Genomic DNA, 22,683 nt, shown 5'->3' on the forward strand with positions numbered 1-22,683 from the left:
ATGAATCGCTCGGTCAAAATTAGTTGAGTTTAAAGAACTCGCCAATAGTTCAGTTGAATCCCCCCCCGCAACTCGCCCAAGAGTGTAACTAGAAAAATTCTTCAATTCTTCTGTTTTAACCAAAAGGGAGGTCCTATAGAAGACGCCAAACGCTAGCTGTCAGCAACTTGTAAATATATCAAAAATTGACCTGAACGATCAAAATAAACCTCTATTTATTTGGTCAAGACTGTCTTACATCTTCTTCAGCTCACCAGATAATAACTCTACCCTCGAGAAAAAACCATCAAAACAAAAGTCTTTTTGATTGAAAGACTTTTCATAACTTTCTATCAATTGGTTGCTTTCAAACTCAAGTTAAAATGACTAACGCGCAAAAATTTACTTTCAAATCAGAAAATTACTATAACACTCAATACATGAAAACTGCTAATATCTATTTATTTATTGTAGTCACATCTAGAAGTCGTATTTTGGCTGAAGTTAGCTAAACCTGCTGATTATTATATTAATAGTATTAATAAATTTGTGTGTAAAACTAAACAAAACGCGCGTTTTTACCTTTTTATTCAGACGTGTGTTAACTTTTTTCATTAAAGCAGAGCCGCAATTTTAACGTTTTAGTCGTATGCAAATACTCACTAATAGTTTTCGATTAAAGCTGAACAAAGTTGTTGATTTATTCAATATCTGTTATAGTACAAATAATATATTTTCCTACGTGCACAGAAATGAAGCACCTTTTTCAACGCTAATCAAATTTTGGATATTAAAAACAAACAATCGCCAATTTATATCAACAAAACATAGTCTGGCAAAACAAATAAATTTTAGATAAGTCGAATTCAAAGTATCAATAGGTGTTTATAATTTAAGATGCATGCCAAAATATTCGAAAAATGCGTTAATATTCATTATTATTATTATTCTTGCTTTTTTACATTGAAACCTTTGATAAAATAAGTTGTAAACTTTTTATTTTACTTTGCTTAAGATTTATACTAGATGATTATAGCTAGCGATAATAAATTTTTTTGTTAATTTGAGTGTATAAAATTGTTCAATATAACATATTTTAGTACTCAATAATCGCGATCAAATTTATTAACTTTTTAGTTTAGCCTTATTTATTTATTTCTTGGTAAAAAAAATTATGGAAATAACTAACCTGATGAGCAGTGGATCTTGCTTGGAACTGTTCGCCCAGCAGAAACGACCGTCATTCCAAATTAGCCTAACTAAAGAGTCGTCTGAAAATATTATCTCAGCCGCACAGTCCAGCCAAGTTTCAACTCCTGTAAAGAACTTCAAAGCAGTTCCGTTTACGTCATGTTTTTACGGCGTGAACGATTATGTCCAAATTATGGTTGAAGATCTGGCGGCCTGGTTAAATGACATATATCATATAGAATTAGGCTTGGAGAACTTTTTGGAAAGTTTGGATAACGGAGTTTTGTTGTGCCAGCATGCAAATAACTTGCAGCGATTGGCGAGGTCTTACGCAGCCAGACATCCGGATGAGGTTGAAAAACGGAGGGTTCGAATCCCGACGGAGGCGGTGGCTTACAGACCTCAAGTTCCAAGGGGCACATTTCTTGGTGCGTACGTATACTTTCAAGTTTACATAATGATGTAACTAAAGTTGAAGGAAGTAAAATTTGCCGCTTAATGATCAAAATTTCTGTCAAGTTTGCTCATTTGTGAGGCTATCAAAACCTTCTGCTATCGAACTATAGAGCAGTAGTTAGAAAACGAAATGGTAAACTTGAAAATCGCTTATTGTAACTCATTTTTTTCACAATTTCTGATGTGAGCTTAACCCGAAATAACTGCAAATCTACTTGGAACTAAAACAACATCACTTTTTACTCTGTTCAACATTGGGAGCGTCTCGGCCTAGAATTCACAAGTCTGAATCCGAGTCTGAAAAACGTTCAAAAGTGGTTGAGGAAAAACACCCACGGAAAAAAACCCACTTCATTTTAGATGGGAAAAAACCCCAACGGAAAAAACCCCATTTTACTATTAAAGAGCTGCGCGTTTGGCCATGCCTCAGCGGCCCGTGGGACTTGATATCAGACTATCGCAACCAAACCAGTTATCTCGACCAAAATTCAAATTTAAATTGGGGGTTTATTTCCGTGTGGTTTTTTCCGTGAGGGTTTATTTCTTATATAAGATAAGTGGGGGTTTTTTTTACTCAGTCTCTTTTGGTTCTAGAGCCACAAGAGCCACAAATAGATGCAACTTATGAACAAGTCAAGTAGGCCACAATTTAGTCACAGTACCAAATATGAAACACTAATACAACATAAAAAAATTAATGGAGTGCAAAATTAGCTCGCGAACTATCCAAAATTGAGCCATAATTGCTGAAATGTTGTGAAAAATTGGGCTGCTGAACTGTTGTTGACCCTGCTTCTGGAGCCAAAGCTTATTGATGGTTGCACTCGCATTTGGTTGACGAATTTCGGATTACGGGGCCTCGAGGCAACGAAAGAAACTTCATGGTTCCTCCCCTTTTAAGCAGTTTCCCTCTGCTGGAAATATTAGACATTTGCTCAGTCCAAATAGGGAATAGCAATTACTCGTTCGGTGTCTTCTGATATCATCTCCGACTCTAATTTTTTCAAATTCAAACTTTTCGAATAAGTTTTTAAAAAATTGATTTTGATTTGCTTTTATGATCAGTAAGAACCATATGTGGTCTTATTATTTTAAAATAATGTGTTTATAGTTGGTTTTGTCATTGCAGTACCAATGTAACTCCAAGAAGCGCTCCCAAGAATCAATCTTCCTCGAAGACGAGATTTAACGAAAACTGTTATAATGTTTTATATAGTGAGACAAGTTGTACTTAACTTTGTTTTTGGCTGTTTGGGAAACAAGTACACAACTCTGTTTCACATAAAATAGAAAAACTAAACTGCTCAGACGCATTGGTGCGCTTGGAATGAGTCTAATGTAAAAAAAAAACATATCTTTTTCTTACTTTTTTTCAAAAAAGATTGCCCGTCATTATTAAATAATCTTGGTTTATCTTGATCTAAAGTTCAAATGATTGCTGATTATTTCTTTTTTTGCCAATATTAATGTTTTCTGCAATCTTGAATGTTTCTTACTCTCTTCCTCAGCCTTTTAAATCTCGTTTTCTAATTTCCTAGAGTTATTGAACTTGAAATGAGCACAAGTCCCCTCTTGTTGGATGACAATGCATAAGAAAAGGCTCCCCTCTCATTAGGTGATTTCAATAAAAATTCTAGGCGTGGTTCTAACTCATCAAGAGATTGATTCAGCTCAACACAAGCGTCTAAGAATAATTATCTTCACATTGCATCCCACATAAACGGGTCGCTATTTATCAGATAAGTCCAACGAAATGCTGCTTTCACAGTAGCTGTTCCTCGTATGATGACAACAGAAAGTGACTGAATTTCTCTATCGAAGGCAATGGAATGACCCACTGACTAATAATTTAGGCTATCAGCTAACAACGACATGCACAGAAAGGCCTTCTTCATAGTCCTCGACAGAGCGCCCAAAACTTCGGTTGCCATAGGGATGGACTAAGCTCCTCGTTGAGCACAGCTATTTTTATACTGATTATATTTCCGATCTGCAGCAGCTTCAATTGCATAGCCAGATTTCTCTGCCGCATGAGAAATACTGTTCAGTTGCTGAGGGGAAGTCACGGTTATGTCTAGAGCAGCAGATTGGCCAGGTTTCTAAGAAGGAAGATAGACGTATCCTGAGCGTGAGTTATTTTCCGCAAGGAGATTGCGTTTTTCAATTACCGGCGACAAATTACCTGCTGAACAGGCTGAAGCTATACGATCGCGAATTCTAGCGTGCCTTGAAATCGCATCTCCATTTCCATGGCAGGCAACTCCAATGTCACCAAATGTGTTCAATGTACCTGAACTGCAATAGGAACATTTTCTTTCTTGATCATAATCCGCGATTCCGAGTCTGTACCTGACACTGACTTGAAATTCTTTAGTCAAAAGGTGCAGACGTAGAGCGGGAATTGGAGGCCCAGCAAGCGACGCGCCAGAATTAGTCAGGCATAGTGATTGAAGTCTTGCTTTTTCCCTGGTTGACATTTGGTTTCTTATTAGGTCAGCAAGTTTATCTTTATCAAGTGCTTGTTGGATTTTCTTTTGCGTGTGCGAAAATAGATTGAGGTTCCAAACTCTTTAAAAGTGTCACTTTCTGAGAAACGCCTTTTCATTATTTTCCTGACCAGATCGTCTGAGGCTATAATTGAGCCCACAAACGCTCTTTTGTATTGCTCTTGTGGCTGTCTGACGCCTAGTGCCGACAAACTGATTGGTAAGGAAGATTGTTTCCGTGCGTCATCACCTATAATTGAAGTGACAATTTGATCCAACAATTTTGTCCAGACAAATTTTTTAAAACTGAAAGCATTGTTTGAAGTGTTCTGAAGTCTAAGCTCTTGATACTCTGTGACGTTTGCAAAATGCTTTAATCTATTTTCTGAAATCCGATTCTGATCAATTTGAAAAGAGGAAAAAACTGTTCTCAAAGTGAGGTTTGCAAAGAAACATTGTTGTAACTATTGTCTGAAGTTCATAGCGAAACCCATGAAATATTTGTATCGTTGTGGATTCTTTCAGCTTCGTGTACACCTTTTCAGATGGGAATACATGGCCAAGGATATGTCAATTGTCATAAAAATTGTCACAAGGTAGTACTTTGAGTTAACATAAACACGGTCAAGTAACCATTAATTAATGTAAGAATAATGTAAGTAATGCGGTGAACTCCGGTAGGGCAACAAAAACATTCCCACCCGGGTCGAGGTTTGTTGTTGAATTTTCGTAAATGCGGTGAAAGAAAATATTTTTCACGGCGTAATTCTTACATCTTTTTGCGGCGAATGCGGTGAGTCGCGGTGAGTTATTTGTTTTCACCCTGTTCTCAGTATTCTTACAAAAAAGCATCTTCCCTACACGGGTTCGAACCTCTGACCTCATGCATGCCTTCAACTTTGTATTCCACTGCGCCAACTATCACTTTCTTCGTTGCTATTTCTTGTGATTTTAAAGCAGATTGAGTAAATTCGGTGAGTTTTAGTAAGAAATGCGTTGAATTTCGCGGTGAATTTTTGTAGAAAATGCGGTGAAAAGTGGTGAATTATTTTTTTTCACCGCATTCACCGCTTTCACCGCTTTTCTTACATTAATTTACCACAAGAGTCGATGTGGTGAATTTTTGTAAGAAATGCGGTGAAATGCGGTGAAATATTTATTGTCACCGCATTCACCGCAATTCTTACAATAATTTACTCAAAAACATCGAACATTGCATTCGTTATAACTCATGGGTTCAATGCAATGAAATGAGAATGCGATGTCTTTAGCAGTGACTCTTTTCACAGCTTTCATCGCATTCATCGGCTTTCTAGAAAGATGAGTCTCATTCTTCGTTTCAGCTCGTGGCAACGTTGAGAACTTCATAATCTGGTGTCGAGACCAAATCGGAATCCCAGACTGTCTTCTGTTCGAAGTTGACGATCTGGTCTTGAGAAAAAACGTTAAAAACTTTGTCTTATGTCTTCTAGAAGTTTCTAGAAAAGGTCGAAAGTTCGGGATGCGAATTCCGGCGTTACTAGCTCTGGACGCGTCCGTAGAACGGGAAGAGAAAGAGTTGAACAAGCTTGATAGAAATCTTCCAAGCAGGATTTCGAGGAATTCGACCTGTTGCAACTGGGAGCTTTTGAAAGATGTTGACGAAGAGGTCTGTAAGCAATTGGATCTCTGTTCTTGTGAAGATAAGTTCAAATTGCAACATGAGGCCCCTGGGAGGTACATTCTACCATCAAATGGCAATCGCGTTTTTGTCAGGGTACGTTGATAAAAAGATTTCACTTCTGATAGCTTTCAACCTTTATAAACAGGTTCTTGCGAAAACTTAAAATTATAACATTTTGAAATATTCAAGGGTATGAGAAAATTAAACGTTAAATGTGAAACCATTTAAAAGAAAACTTTCATTTGAATTTTTGGATCTTTTTCGTTTGTGCACCTCAGTACGTTCTGCACCCCCCCCCCCCCACCCCAGTTACAGAGCACGTGCCATTACATAGTAAATCATTATATAGAAATATAGCACGTGCATCAAGGGGGGACAAAAGGAAAAGGTTTATTTCCCTCCAATAATTCATTTCAAAATTTTTGTTCAACCAAAAATTTTATAGTTTTAAAGTTCTTGTAATGTTTCAGAAGTTACGTGATCACACAGTTGTCCGATTTCCACATCAAACAACGTGGGAGCTCATTACAAATTTCTTCATACTTTTTGACCCCTGTAGGCAAAGTGAAGACACTACAATAAATGAAACCCTAAGATCGGAGGCATCAAAAAGCGTTGATTCGAGAAAACAACATAAAGTTAAGCGAAAATTGAATTACGAAGCAAGAAGGCGGTGCAAAACACCCGATGGCAGGTCTTCACGTAATGATATGTCAATTAGCAATCAATTTTTGCTAAATTCGAGCGCTGAAAACCACTTTATAGATTCCTGTGGTCTCAAAGCATCGCCTAAAAATGATCAAAACGGTTTCATTAAATCTGACCAAATTCCAGTTTTCACAGAAGATTTAAAATTTCACCAAGAAACTTTGCAGTCGATTGAAAATGAAAACGATATTCGAAAAAAGCGCGCCAAACCCAAAAATGAGCAATCTGAAGTTAAAATTGCGCAGAAATCCGGGAACATTCTAGAAGCTCCAAAAACCGAAGTGATGCCACTAAGTCCACAACATAACATGGACTCGTTCAAACGAAGAAAGAAAAGAAAATCTAAGGTCGCAATTCGTTGCCACAGTGCTCTAGCTGAGGTCACAACAAAAGTTGTTCAGGATAGCTCCGATGAAATTCGGGGAATTGATCAAAAAGATGGAAAAGTTAAGAATTACAGCGTGTCACAATTACGTAATTTGCTCGGCCTACCCCAAAAGGAGACCAAACAGGAAAATCCTATCAAAACTCCCCCTCAGGTAAATAAATCTGGGGGCATAAGTTGCGCTCCTAATCAGGCCCAAAATGTAAATTCTGAGAACATTTATGAAAATATTGGTCCCAAATTTCTGGAAAACCAGGATGACGACCCCGGACTAAAAGGGCGACCACAAAGCAGACATCGTTCTAGAACACGATTGGCCGAACAGAGACATTCAAGTGATTACGCAACATCTCACGATTCTGGTATAAGTATGGAATTTTCCAACGCTTTGCGCGCGATTAGTAACCGTCCGAACTCTCAATTTGCGACAACTAAATCAGGAGGTGAAGCTTACGAAAGTTCTGCACTCATCAGGTCAGGAAAATTGACTCATCCAGAACAAGAAAAACGGATTGAATTGTTCAGATCTTCCGGGTTCCGAAGCCTGCAGGAACCCGACGTCGTGTTTTTGCCCGATTCAAAGGACAAGGTTCCATTTCAGAGTATATCAAACGTCGGGGATCTGAAATACAGTTTGGAGAGTGACGACGATGTTTCTGAAGATTCGCGATGCGCGGGGCCATTCAGAACCAACATTTTGACAGAAGCTGCAATCGCCCGTGAGAAATTTTACGGAGTGAACTATCATAATGAGCAAAAAACTTCGCTTTATGAAAGAAGACCTGTTCAACACTACGTTAATAACCGAAGTATGAATAACCCCAAAATGTTGACACGCAGTCAACATCTCCGAGAACCATCGAATGAACTTTCAGAGGGGAACTTTAGCAACAGAAGTATCGGAATTAACCCGGACTTTGTTCAAACTATGATCGAAATTGAGAACCCACTTCAAGCGTCAACCCCAATGGTGTCCCCCCACGTTACAAACATGGTGAACGAACTGTTTCAAGCAGAAAGCGACCAGGAAACGGTTCCGAATGAAAGTTTTGGTCAAAGTCACAATTCAACGGGGTTTGGCCAGTTGGGCACTGCAACAGTTCAATTCGGTATTAATAACAGTGACGATTTTTTGCGATTTGGAAGTCGAAGTCAAACTCCCAAGTCCTCAAAACAAGGAAGTCTTGATCTGGTACAGCGTCCGGAAACTGAAGTTATAAATCGACCAGCCTCTCGTCAGAACCAAAGTGCAGTCCCGTCCGAAAATGGAATTATTTTCGGTTATTCGAACGATAACTTGTCGGACAAAAGTCAGCCACGAGCAGACCAGCGTGACAGAACCACAAAATTGCTGATGCGTAAGACTCAAAAAGGTAGAAAGGATTTATCGGTCGATAATGACAACGTGTCAACAGACTCTGAGCGGAGGTCTGAAAACGATCGATTGATTCCTGGAAATCGTTTGAAGGGATCTAAGCATTGGTTCTCACCGAATCTAGAACCTGAACCGCGAATAACTGAATCACGCAAAATTGACGTTAGGAAAAAAGAGTCGTGTCCAGACGATAAAGTTGACCTATGGATCCACAAAAATGGTTTCCAAGACGAAATCAAACGTAAGCTTCAAGGTCGTCAGCAAAATGCTGAACAACGTGAACACAAACATTCAAACAACTCCACCAGTGAAATCGCACTTGTAGCAACAGAAGATTTTGCTATTCAATGCGAACTACTGAACAGTCAGACTGAACTTATGACCTCTAATTCTCCTAAAAACGAACCAAAAGATCAACCATTCAGTTCAAATAAAATAGGATTAAATTTGGACGAATTGAAACTGGCCGATTCTGAAAGCTCGCCCAGAACAGAAAGCACAAAAAGCAAAATGAAAAAGTTAATTGAAGAGCTGGATACGCATTTAGATTATCCAAAAACAGACAAACGTCCCGGTTCCAAATATAGTAATTCTTTCCGGAGCCAGGACGAATCCAGGTCAGTCCAGTCTGATTCCAGAACATGTCCTATCAATATCCATATTGATACGATTCGAGTTGAAATGAGTCCGAACAACAAAGCGAAAATTGTGAGCATGGACCTAAAAACCGATTCCCAATCTTCGGCTAAACTGGACACCGAGGGACAAAAAAGCTGGTCGAACCCGCATTCTGATATTCAAGTTACAAGTTCAGATGAACTCATGAGGCTTATTGGCGCCGATAAATTCCAAGCAATTGTTGATGATTTGAAGTCAAAAGTTGCCACCGAAATGAACAAAGAAAAAGACACAAAAACGGAGCCCAAAAAGGATGGAAACGACGTTTTGAAAAAATCAGAGGTTGAAAAATCGCCATCTATCAAAGCTGGAACCCCGCGGGAACTTTCTTGGGACGAAACCCCCGTTATGGGCTCAACCCCAAGAACATCAAGTGACAAGTTTGATCTATCGTCATTTAAAATTTCCCCCATTGAAGAACAAGCGATTCCTATTAACACTACAAAAACTTACGAAATTCCCAAGATTCAACTTAACTCTACCTTTCTCAAAAGCGTCGCAGCGAATGAGAGTCAAATAATCTTTCCACACCCCTCGTCGGAAGATTTCGAAATGAAACCAAAACCTTCGACTAAAACAATGTACATGAAAACTGAAATGGGTGGCATGAGTGAAGCAAATGCGAACCTGCTTTTCATGACGTCCTTACGAAGTTCACCAAAGGTCAACCAAACAAAAAATTCAAGGTCAAAGGTTTCCCCAAAAAACGTAAAGGACACCGAGCCAAAAATTGGAGGCGTAGGCGGACTAAGCTCAGCTGTTGCCGATATGACATTTGCTAAATCATTGCGATCTAGCCATGCACCGGTTCAAAAACCAAAAACCGAAAAGACTGAGAACTCAAAAACAAACCAAACCAACAAAGCCCCCCTCCCCGTAAAGTCAGAAACGCCCCAGCCAGCCAAGACACGATCCAAAACTCCGGACTTTATAAAAAGAAACATCAAATCCGTGGCAGGCCCAAACCCTGGAAAGCTTTCTGGAACCCGAAGTTTGCAAGTGAGCAAAGAAAATTTGAGCATGAAAAGCCGATCGATGGATAGCTTGAACAGTTTCAAAAGCGAACCAGAGTTGAAATTACAATTCCAAAAAGTCCAGAAAGTTCTCCCGGTTTCAACTTCAATAGAAGCTGCCTCCGAGTCTACAACTGAAATGGTTAAAAGTAACGTTTTCGACTCGATTGACGCCCTGTCTGAGAAAAATTCGCCCAAAAGAGAAATCAGGGCACATTCTAACGGGTTGCAAAACCCGAGCAAATCAATTTCTGAAAACGACGCTGAAACCAGCTACTGCGAAGACAAGTTACAAAACCAAGAAACGGCGAACTCAAAATTTGCACAACCAATTGCACAAAATAGCAATCCTCAACCAACGTCTGTCCGTTCTGTGAAGCGAAGATCTCGTCAAGAGAAACAGAATCGAGAAACCAAGAACGCAACGTCACCAAACCACTCGTCCAAGATTCCACTCCCAGTTCGAGGTCTTTCATCAAGGTCGCCCAGTGTCGAGAATCTGGCTGACTCTCCCAGTTCCAAGAGCGAAGGTGGCAACCGAGGATCAAGGAATCGAAGTTTGACACCCAAACCCAGAGCCGAGAATCGTCCGAACAGATCGAAGTCGCGAATCGCAGTGCCCATATGAACGAGTTCTTATTTTGTAACATAAATTTCATACGTGCATTGATATTGATTTCGTGCAAATTTGAATAGACATTAGCCAGCTAAAATAAATTTTGAGTGTCGTAGAGCTTTCGAAAGCACTATTATCAACCGTTTTTCAAACCGTTTTATAAGCGAGCGTGGAAAACAATGACTAAGGTGAATTTAGTTCAAATTTGAGAAAGTTTGGAAATGTTCGCCTCATTTGTCCACAATCTGTGTTTTTCAGCAGTCGTCAAAAGAAAACTGCTGACAAAGTGCCAATTAAGCAGAAACCAAAGAAGCCTAATTGATTTTTAATTAGACGAATATTCTTTATTTTACTAATGGCGGACTAAAAAGGCAAATAGCTGGTTTGAACGTACTCATTAAATAATATTTAACAAAATTTAGTTTCTGAACTATGTCTTAGATCATCGTTAATGAGATCGAGAACTCTAGCTGTTGACTAATTGAATAAAAAGACTGTGGAAAGAAAAGACATAAATCGTGGACAATTGTGTCGATGTATTGTCGCATTTGTCCACAATTTGGTATAATCAACCAAAAAGGCCAAATGTACGTTTTTTCGGCGCAATGCTTTTGACAAAGCTCAATTAGGGCAAACAATATCGGTTGTTCTAACGTTGACTCTACTTAATTTTATTACGAATCTATAAAAATTAATTAATGAAATATGGGTTCACAACCAATCATTGCCTTGACCATTGTTCTTATCGGCTCAGTTCGATTGAACAACGGAATTACTATCGCTACCTTCTAAGAAATTATTTAAAAGATATTTCTCCTTGTTCTCGCTTCCAAATTAAACCCAACCTCGCTCAAAACCACATTAAACACACGAAGTGCTTTAAACTCAATTTAAATTGAATATGTTTCGGCTGTTCAAAAGGAAATGCTAAAAAACTGAGATTGAGCTGAAAATTAATACGACCGTACAGTAATTTTCAGGAACTCTATCAGAAGTTGAATCACTTAAAAAATAGGACTAACCCACCACGAGTCAAATGTATATTGATGAAATCTCACATGTCCTTCGAAGTCTTTTAGGCTTGAAAATCTTGGCGTTGCAGTCATTCTTTTAACGGGCGCTGAAGAGGTCGCAAAGATCCCTCGTGGAATCATTAATCAATCCTGCACTAACCTAACAAGACATTGAGTACAATCAGGTTTGAAAAACAACGAATATGATAAAAAAAAACGAGTTTCGTACATCATCTTATTATTTAAATTCTTGGTTACTTTTCGGTTTTTATGACCCAACATTGATACATAAAATTTTAAGACCTAACAAAAGCTTCAAATGAAAATCGCATAAATAACTAATCAGCTACACCAGACAAACTTGTCAAAACCCAACAGAGAAAAATTCTTTTTTCACCGCGCGAAACAAATCAATTATTTTTTGTTTACAGCAAAAAACAATTTACCCCGCTTGCAAATCGAGAAAGGCCTCCGAATTTGCAACAGACAAATTAGCCAGGCTTGTTGTTACCAGGAGTGTTTGATTTGAATAGTATTCTGACTATCATCTCTTTTTATTCTTCCAAAATTTGGTTGAAAATAGCCAATATTTAAAAGGCTTGCTTTTTTCAGCAGACCAAATGAGAGAAATTTCTCAAGCATTCTGCGTTAATAATCATAAGTTATTAAAACTATCAAAATGCATATTTTTAAAAAATGATTTTTTTTTCATTGAATAAAATTGAGAAGCTAAACTTTAAGAGTTTGGACAATCTAAGCTCGGACAATTTCTGATGAATATTCTTATAATATAACTATCTTACAAGTTTCGCCGAGCACAGCTTTCAATATTGTTCTACCTTCAAATAAAATACTAATAGCCCCATAGTGCTAGCTAACACGTTGTTTCTCAATAAATTATCGTTTTAAAATTGGCTTGCTGTTAGTGTGTTGCTAGATCTGTACCTTTAACTAAAAGTTCTTTCTAAAACTGTTTCACCTTTATCTTTTTTACCATTTTGACAAATTGAGACAGTTTTTCTGCTTGGTCTGCACGAACCCCTAAAACAATAACTCATTTTTTTGCAATTTTACTGTTTTAAAGGATTTTTATACCAGATGTTTCCCTTGAAACATACAACCGCTAAGTTTAATAATAAAATAAGTAGCAGAATTTGCACAATTCTTCTGATTATTTATTCTGATTTTTTTGACCGTCAGAGTTTTGAAGTCTCAAAAAACATTTGAAGCAGCTCAGATTGATTGTGAGTTTGTGATTCTTGAACATTACAAAACAACCTTCTTTGAATGCATTATTATATTATTCTTTACAAACAATCAATTATTGTTCCTATTCAAAATTGTTGAAAATTAGTTTGTCTTTCTTTCTTTTTCTGTTTGAAATGATGAGAACAGAACTTTGTGGGATTACATATTTATGTTGGATTCCGCAATTCAAAGTTTCGAATTAGGAGCAATTGACAATCATGGGATTAACGTAATAATTTTCGTACCTTTAATTTAGTTGAAGTATCAAAAAACTTTTCAACTGCTGAAAAAAAACTGTATTATTGAGTAATGATTTTCTTTTGAAAGCATTAGCACAAAAATAAATCAGAATCAATTTTTGCCACTTTTTACACAACTGTTAATTTAATTCCTAGTTCTTTTCCATTGAGTCTGAAGTAACAAAGCAGATCTAAAATTGCTTCAATAATCCCAAACTATTAACATTGAGGATGGAGAAAAACATGCAGACAGGTTCGTTAAATATGAAAATTAAGCACAAACTTGACTTGGTTAAACAATTTTGTTGATCAAAAATTGAAAAATTAATGCCAATAAAAAATGCGAAGATCATTGAGAAAAACGTAATTGCTGCTCGAAAACGTTCCTTTGATTGTAAAAACAGGGGAAGATACGGGTTCAACTCCGTAAGAACTTGGGTTCAAATTAACCGATACAGCTTCAACATGAAGCCATTTAGTATTAAAAAGCAGAAAAATAGTCCCCAAATTAGTCCTTGTAAAAGAGTTTAGTCTAAACACTTTTTTACCATTCTACATCAATTTTTTCATCGTATGTCAAATTCAAACAATTTAGTCTGCAAGTAAAAAGCGTCAAGAAATACAAAATAGCTGACCTCTGCAAACAACTTGAAGCTATGAAGGTTGTTTGCAGAGGTAAGCTATTTTGAGATGAATTCTCATAACAATCCTAATCGCATTCAAATAGATATATCAAAAGCTTCCTCATTCTTAGTCCTCAGCCTTTGTTCCTTATTTTTCGGACTTAGTTTCACTCTGTTAAGCTACCGTTTGAAAAAGCTGGTTATGTTGGGTCATTTGTTCCTGGACAAAATGTATGTCAGAGAATATTTATGACTTCCTCTGCCTCCGCAGAGAATTGTTTCAGCCATTTTTTTGTTGTTTTGTACAATTAATGCGCTCGAAAAACATATTTTAACAAGATAATTTTATTTTTATTGCCCAGATTTTAAAGCCTGATTTTTTAGGATTTTGTAGATTTTTTGGTCGGGGATTTTCCTATGGATATCCAGGATCATCTTAAGGACTTTGCTGAATGTAGTTTTAATTACTTTTTTGTTCAAAAAACAATAGTAGAAGCATAATGCTAGCTTAAACGTTCTAAAACCTTCAAAAAGGCTTTATGCTAAATGTCTTTGCAATAATTTATTCGTTAGAAAGATTTTCTGATAACATATAGTAAAATAGTAAATTCAATGAAAAAAAAGGATTTGAAGAATAAACCAGATAAAATTTTTACTATTTCAATACTTCTTTGTTTAGTATTCAAGACGTTTCTTCTTTGTGGTTAGCCAGAACCCTTAAAGTAACCATCAAAATAAATATTTATTATGATATGGATATCGGTTGTTTCCAATGAAACAAAAAAGCATCAACTACACAAAAATTACTAGTAAGTGTTGCTAATTTCCTTATCTTTTCTAAAATCTTTTGAATTTTTTGTCCTGGTCCAGATTTGGACAAAAAACACTGTTTTTAGCTCTTATATTTAGTAGAATATAATTCTATAAGAAAAAATCTGTCCGCGACGGAATAACTAAGTTATTTTGTTTATATTGTTAGTTAATTTTGCTGCTATATTTCTATATTTTTTTAAATTCCCGCAAGGAAAATCCAGTCTTTTTCTCCTGACATATTGACAGCAAAACTTTGTTGGAATACATATATGCGGGTGTCCTCGATAGAAAACTTTGAAGTAAGAGCAATCGGCATTCATGGGGTTACTGATTAAAAAAGTGCTTGTCTCCTATCTAGTTTGAAGTGTTAAGAACATAGGCAATGGCATACTTTTCAAAACAATTTAGAGTAAAACTTTGACAAAATTTGATTGAAAATTAGTTCTAAAATTTTGAATTTGAGTCTGAACTTTGGAAACAGATCTGCTGTGGCTACAAGATTTATTTAATAAATTTCTGCAAAACGAGTCGGCTTTGAGAATGTTAATGACTGGAACATTGTTTATTTAGACGAGTTGGCTGAAACAATAGGTACCCGATCTGAACGGTAGATCTTAGTGGCACCCAGCATTACTTCAAGACAGGTGACTGAGTTTGGATTGCCGAAAAAAGCAATCACCAGGTCTACTATCCCACAGCTCGGCCTGAAGAACTCCGGTTCAATTACGCCAACTCGCGCTTCGCACTTTGCGGATCGCCCATCCGTCCGCTTGTTGAAATTGTCCCTGTCCTCCCAACATCCGCTTCCGGGCTGCAAGATGTTATCAAATAAATTGAAACGAATAAGTCATTATCAATTGGCGAAATTTTGTACGTATTACATGAAATTGTTCGCTCAAATTTTCTGTTCTTAATGGTTTTATTCGTATAACTTCTGAGATATTCCAAAACCGATTTCCCATTAGGTATAACTCTTCTAAGGGCTCAAAATTTTTTGGTCAGCTTAATAGTCTTTGGTTTTTTAAACAAAAAGAATTGGAGACGTTTTTCAGACTACGACCTGCCGAAAAAATATGGCCGCTGTAAGTTTATGTTTCTTTAGCCTTCATAATCATTTGAAAAAGCTCTCTCTCTCTCTCTATTTTTGAATAGAATCGCAATAAAATTTCCCATTGTGTGTTTTATCACCAGCAGTTTTAAAAGCGACAGTACGGATCGAGGTTGAGTCTTACGCAGCAGTTTTGTTTCTTGAACAACTGCGAAGTCGCTCTCTTTTACGAACGTGTTTCTGCGTTGTGCTGTGTCTATTGTAACATTATGGGGCGAGTAGTTGAATATGTTGCCACCGAGGAGAAATTTAGTGCTATTGTGCGACAGGATTCTTTTGTTTTTCTGAGTTACTTTTTTTTGTTTTGTCACCAATTGAGAAATAGAATTTCGGAAAAGCTAATCTTACTTAGAGAATGCGATTCGTTCGGTTGAGAACCTCTTCTGATAAATTGATGAATCTGGATCACCTTTATACTGGGTATCCAGGTTGTTTTTGTTAGAGCTATTGATTGACCCGACTTCTTCGCGAGAGAGCACATGCTTCTTGATTCGCTTTTTGTCAAAACAGTAGTTACATATACAGTTGTAACATAGATTGGTTATGCTATCATATGTTATAAAGATCACAATTTCAGTATTTGGTTTTCGAACGAAATGTGGTTCACGCGGACTAATTTTGGTTATTTTGTTAGGTATTAATCTGATGTTCTTCGACCGTCGCCACACTACAACTGAGGGATTCCTGACCAAAGTGACTATATCAAAAACAGCAAAACGCCGCTCATGGTTACTATTAATCGATCTACCACCCCTGATTTCTCCCTGTTGCTGTGCGTGTGTTGCAGTTACAGGACTATCAGCTTGGAGGCATCGGGAATGTTCATCGGCTGTTACTAGAACGTAATTATTAAAAAAAAGTTTAGACGGAATTGGCAATTGCTCTGTCAATTTGGATTTCCTGTCTAGTTTTAAATGGAAGAGATAGTCTACCTAGGTTTGATTTTCACATTGAGAGGTTTAGGGTTTTCACCTTTATCAGTATAGTAGTTGCATACTTACGTTTCCCGTCGCAAGCATTTCAACTTGACCAGTGTGATTATGATGACGAAGTCCGCCAGACTAAGGAGAAAAGTTAATTAATTGTACTAAATTTAGACAATCTGAAGGGGTAGCATAAGATTCCCAATGGGTTTAAGTATCACGACCACTTATTTAATTTGAATTATGGCTAATACTTGATTTCATCAATAGCCGGAAGTCCGTCTGCTATAAGATGTAATTTGTTTAGGCGTTGTAAGATGGCTATGGGTTTCGAAGTAGTGGTTAGGTGCATTTGGACTGTTTTACACTTGTTTGAAGTACTGTAGCCTTTTTGAAAAACAATGTCAAACAAGTTAGGCGGATGATCCAAACGTGTAGAAACTGAGGTAATCTTGTTAACTGTGCTGCTATTGTTTTGAAGAAGAAGCGAGAATTCAAAAAAACTGGTCCGAACACAAGCTAAGGCAAAAAACGCTCTGATCAGTTTTTCTGGTCAGCTATACGTGCAACCTCATTTTTTATTGCTCAATTTTGTCTGTCTTTCATTTGCGAATCCACTAGAATCTAAAATATATGTTGAAAGGAAACAAAAGTAACTTTATAAAGCTTACGATGAAATTTTTGTTCTCATTTTGAGGAAAAATAGGTGGCCAGATGGTTTCTACTAAAGTAGTCTGCAAACCCCTTTGATCAGTGCATAACTTCAAAGTGGAATTGAAGGGGTGTGTCTACCCAATGTGTTAATCGGCTTTGATGCCTAACTTCCCTTGTTTCTTTTTAAAGCTGAAAATTCTAATAGATGATCTGTAAGCACAGTAGTACAGCTAATTTGTTGCAGTACAGCTAATTTTCTGTGTTCCAGCAATCATACACTCAAAAATAATTATAATTTATTGGTGATAAAGCATTCCTCCAAACTGTCTGAAAGGAAATTTGAGAAAGCTAATGACTTCCATGTTTTGTTTTTTTTTGCTCTCAGCATGCTCCGAATACTACTTTGCCAGCATTTCATCTGACTCGGGTTTCTTTCGATACGTCAAAACGTTCATGCACAGTGATTTTTTGATGCGGACTCATATCGCATTGAATGCAATTGCAAGTTTTTCAAAACAGTCAATGACCTTATTTGATTTTTAATTGATTTTTGCTAACAGTTGGTGAAGAGGTTCCGATAAAGAATCCGATTGTGGATGAAACTGATTAGATGATGGATTCTGCCCAGACACAATCAAAATTGTTTGACCCATTTGCGGGCTCTCAAGATATGCTACTGCTTAACAGTGTGAACTTTTAGAGTTTTGTTAAAAACTAATCGAGAACTGCTTGGATTGGCAAAATCGGATTTAATCAAATTTATTAAAGTCTTCAGAAACAATTAGCAGTAGAGGTCTTCAAGCGTTTTTTCGTTGTCTGGGAGAGAGCCGTCAGTGCAAACTAGGAAGTTATAAATAAAAGCGAATAGCGAGCATTTGATTCAATAATTTTTTCTAATTTTTTCTAAAATGTTGCTGGAATGTCTGTAAGACCCAAGAAACCATTTTGAAATCAATGCTTTCTGTCTTGTCCTCCTAATCAGCAGAAACTACAGTATCTTTGAATATCTTAATCCTAGAGGTTTTAAGCTGTGAGCATATGCAATAGTAAATCAATTTTTGAAATAAAGGATTCCTTTTCCAATAACTTCTTTCACAAAATTTGTAAGCTGTCGATATCAAAATTACCAACCTTTTTCGTTTGGTATTTGTTTTTTTAATTGTTTAAAGTCTAATGCAAGTCTCACAGTTTTGTATTTGTTTCATTGGAATTACGACAAGGGTTAAAAAAAAATTCCGTGGGTGTTTTATATGCAATAGGAATTTTTTTTTGTCCTTATGTGGTGTGACACTACTGATTATCGGTTAATAGTTTCAGTTAAATTTATATTTGGCGCTATGGTCCTGTTCAAAGTTGTGAGTAATTTTCAGTATCCACATATTATGATGTTTTTGTCGATATTTATATTAGATATAATTTTTCCTGGCTTACTCAAACGTTTCTGAAAAACCGCGGTTCTTCCACTTTGTCCATTATTATATCTCATCCCATTGTGTTCTCCACTAGCATTAAAATGGTGTCGTTTCTCTGTGTCTTTGTTTCGACCCAAAATTCTCTTTGCGTGGTCTTGTTGACCAAAAAGTTACCTTTGTTTTTAGTTACCTTTGTTTTCAGTTTTCCAGTTTTTTTTAATTTTTTTTTCGAGCGGGCAATTTGATTTCGAGTTTTTTTTTCGAGTGGTCAATTTGATATTAGCCCAATCTCCTGCGTGTTCCCATACATACAACTCAGCTTTCTCGTACATTGAATGTTGTTCCACTGGGGACGATTTGTTGGTTCGTGCATTACTTGTGGAAGCTAACGCAATGGAGACTTCACTGATGTGTGTGACGGGCCCGGTTGTTATTTTCCTAAGGACGTTGTCGGTGACGAGGTGAGTAATCTTCTAAAATTTTAGTCCTACACTTAGATGTTACAATGAAATGGTTTTGAGGGACATAAAGATAATTTATGACAAATATATGTCCACGTTTTTAGCATGAATTACGACATGCAGATTTTGTTGAGTTTTGTTGCTTTTATTATGTCGATAATATGACAATGTGTTCCAAAAGAAGGTTGCGTTTTAGATTTTAGTTAATTTTTTCACCTACCCATCGCTTGTGCAGTTTTGCTTGTATTAGTTAGCTCCTAGCGATAACATAATGCAGCTGTTAACAAATGGTCTTATACAATAACGTTCATTTTTTGCCTAGACCCCTAAAAACAGAAATTGAGTGCAAAATCAGAGCATTCCATTTCATCAGGAGTTATCAGCTCTCTGAAGCTTTTTTTGCAAAGACACCAAAAACTGATTGATCAGAAGGCGCAGTAATGCAATTCTTCAATTGTCTCTCCCGTTTCCTAAAAATAGTTTTAATTCACCAAACAGAATCAAAAATTTGGTTCGCCAGAGCATAGTTATCCAATGACAAGCAGAAAACCTAAATTGCATAGTTATCAAGCTTAGTTATCAAGCAGAAAACTGTAAATACTAATTACAACCTTGCAAAAATGTACTTAGTTATCAAACAACACTGATCTTCGCCTGATGCGTTTCAAGCTGTAACAGACCACGCGGCCCACCAAAAGAAAACGTACCAAAAATGTAGTGCTGAATCATATTGACTGAATCTCATGAGATGAAACCACCTCAAAATTAAGATCAAATTTTATTTGTTTTTAGGAAAAGAGGCTTGTCGATTATTCCACCAACAAACATATGAGAAATCGAGAGTGAGCTATAGTAACAAACTAGTAACTAGTAGCTAGTAACAAACAAAAGGAGTGGACTTATTAACTACTCACTAAATAAAGTTAAAGTAAATTTACCTTAACGGAGTTTAGGTAAACCGCAAGGGAAAGTTAAGGTAAAGTTTACCTTAACTTTACCTTAACTTGAGTTCAGGTAAAAATAACGTTACGTTTGTTAAGGTAAAATTGCCACAAATTATTTTAACTTTCTTTGGTAACGTTCTGCAGTAAAATTACCAAAAAAATTAGGGATGTATAACAAAAACAAACAAAAATTAAATTCTACAAGCTTTAATTCAACAAACCAACAGATCTACCACAAGAAAGCCTGAAGGCTTACACTTTCTTGAGCTAGACTCACACTTCGAATTGAAGGAACTTAGCAAAGGACGTAAATTTTGATTTGTAGGCCAGCGCTGCAGATGAAACACAAAATTTTGGTATAGTTTGAAAAGGCTGACAAACGAATTGCGAACTGAAGTTGGAGTTGTTACGCAGTAAATAAACGAATTTCATCCAATCAGAATCGAGTATTTCTAAACTTTAAAATAAGATTTAAATACGTTCTAATATACGTAGAAAGTTCTGAAAAAGTTCATTTAACCTAATGTTAAATAAATATAACCACTATATGTATCGATTCAGCTGGTTTTCGGCTTAATATTTTTAGGTTATCTAGACAATTGTCGATTGAATACGAACTGATTTTGACGTCAATGACATCAGACAAAAAAACCTGTTAAATGAACAACAAAAAATCTTGCCGCCTAAGTTTCACTTGTTGCTTTGTACTTGACAATGCTTATACGTGTTGCCGATAATACGTTGCTTTTTTTTGATTGAACTATAGATCGTGATGAATTGGATATCCTCGAACTTCAGTGTATTTACTGAGTTATATTGGTGCCGCTCTTTACTGAGCCACCCTTGACAGATTCAGCCTAATTTCTGGCTTCCAAGCCTTTACTGAACAAAAACCAGAACAGGTCTTTGGTGCAGAGTCAATTAAAATTTAAAATGAAGAACGGTGTCAACAGCAGAAATGGGCCTTTTCCAGAAATGACATTGGAAGGATCCAACGGGGGAGATGGGAAAACTGGCCGATATATTCCGGTAGAAGGTCGAACAAGACACTATTAGAGGCCCTCCCAGATAACATCCGAGGACAGAGTTGTTTTAATACCGCGAATTGGCAGATGTGCTTCACTATTTGGTCAGATTATCGTCAAACGAGCGAAGTAGACTTGATTGAAGCAGTGAATGAATCTTTGGAGACGAAGTGTGGTCCTATATAGGCTCTGTGACTCCCATATCAACAAAAACTGAAGACAAAAGCAAAACAGACATTGACATTTTTGTAGTAATTTCATAATTCAAATTAAAATTTAGAAGGCAAGAAACCCAACCCGATTTATTTTTTTTTCGATATCACGTGGGCTAGTAAAAATAAACTATTATTTGTAGAAAAAACAGAAAGGGGGCCCCCGCAAACATAATTTTGGAAAGAAAAAACATTGAGTTTGGAATTTTTTGGTAGATTTACCAAAAAAATGATAGAGTTGGTTCGTATATCAAAAATAACTTCTGTTATAGAGGAAATTGATAGAAAATAAGGCTAAATTGTTCAATCTTGAAAATTTTTGGTCAATTTTGAGGGATTTCTAAAAATCTTAGAAAATCAATACCGACTACTGATAAACCGTATTTTCGAGAATAAAGTTGTCCAGTTTAGTGGATTACCGTTCCGTTTTCAAGAAATTGCAAAAAATTGACCAAAAATAGAAAAAATTGGACAAAGGCATAAATTTTTGACAAGGTTGTCAAATATCAACTTCTCCAACAAGAAGCCCGTACTGAACGCCAAGTCAATATCAGTACTGGGCAAGTCTAATTCCAAGTCTAGATATCAGTACTGATTCAGAGCTATGATCATAACACATTTATGACTTGTCAGATTCGGCCAAAACTTGGCAAGCCTTAATACACGTGCGAAAATAAAGTTCAGTACGGGATGTTCGTTAATTGAATGAAACTCATTACACAGTTAAAGTTGAAAATTTTCACAACCTCCGGCCTACAAAAAAATTATCGAATTCCTCTAATTTTTTTGTCGCTGGTTTTTTTGTGCCGTTTCGTCCGCGTCCTTTCCGTCTTTTAAGTTTTCAATTCTCCGTGTTCCCTTTTTTCAATAACGTCGCTCTCCCAAAACTTCGCTTTTCGTTTTCTTGCGCTTTTTTTCCGGATTTCAAAGTTGTATGTCATATATGATGAAGTATGTTGTTGTTTTTGCTGTAGTATGTTGAGTGTGCTAATATGCTGGTTTGTTGCTTAGGTATTACAGCTTTCTATGGTGTGACTTAAGTTTATTTTCGAGTTACGGCTGGATTGTCCTTTGACTTTTCAACTTTACTAATTTACTAGCTCTCCTGTTGTAGTATATTGATTTTGCTGCTGTATGTTTTTGTGTACCTGTATGATTGCTAGTTTGTTTGGTCTTGTTGCCCTCTAGGGTGTGACTTAAGTTTATTCTCGAGTTGCGGCTGGATTGTTTCTTGACCTCTCCGACTGTCATAGTCTACAAATACACTTTTGTTGTTTAATTAACTTATCTGTAGTTTGTTTAATATCGCGAGTATTCTGAATGTTTGTTGTAGTTTGGGTTTTGTTAGGATGTGACTTAAGTTTATTCTGGAGTTACGGCTAGTAAATTTCTTGACCTTTACATCCTTTTAGCGTATTACTGCATTGCCGTAAATTAGTTTGTCGTTAAATTTGTCGT

General features: G+C 36.6%; 1 protein-coding gene across 1 annotated transcript; it reads left to right on the forward strand.

Annotated features, from left to right (window-relative positions):
• The first annotated feature begins 608 nt into the window (after positions 1-608).
• LOC142352122 (uncharacterized) lies at positions 609-10,665 on the forward strand. The gene is made up of 3 exons (XM_075404494.1): positions 609-1,598; positions 5,456-5,868; positions 6,246-10,665. Exons 1-3 carry the CDS (start codon positions 1,154-1,156, stop codon positions 10,560-10,562), a joined length of 5,175 nt encoding a protein of 1,724 aa, XP_075260609.1. The 5' UTR covers positions 609-1,153; the 3' UTR covers positions 10,563-10,665.
• Positions 10,666-22,683: the final 12,018 nt, after the last annotated feature.

This window comes from Convolutriloba macropyga, chromosome 13, assembly GCF_964194025.1.
Source record: "Convolutriloba macropyga chromosome 13, txConMacr16.3, whole genome shotgun sequence".
NCBI classification, from domain to species: Eukaryota; Metazoa; Xenacoelomorpha; order Acoela; family Convolutidae; genus Convolutriloba; species Convolutriloba macropyga.

Excerpts from the sequence above, each read along its gene's own strand:
- LOC142352122 (XM_075404494.1), top strand. The coding sequence starts at position 1,154 with ATGGAAATAACTAACCTGATGAGCAGTGGATCTTGCTTGGAACTGTTC. Across the intron at positions 1,599-5,455 it reads TCCAAGGGGCACATTTCTTG|CTCGTGGCAACGTTGAGAAC; the intron begins GTGCGTACGTAT and ends TCTTCGTTTCAG. Across the intron at positions 5,869-6,245 it reads GCAATCGCGTTTTTGTCAGG|AAGTTACGTGATCACACAGT; the intron begins GTACGTTGATAA and ends GTAATGTTTCAG.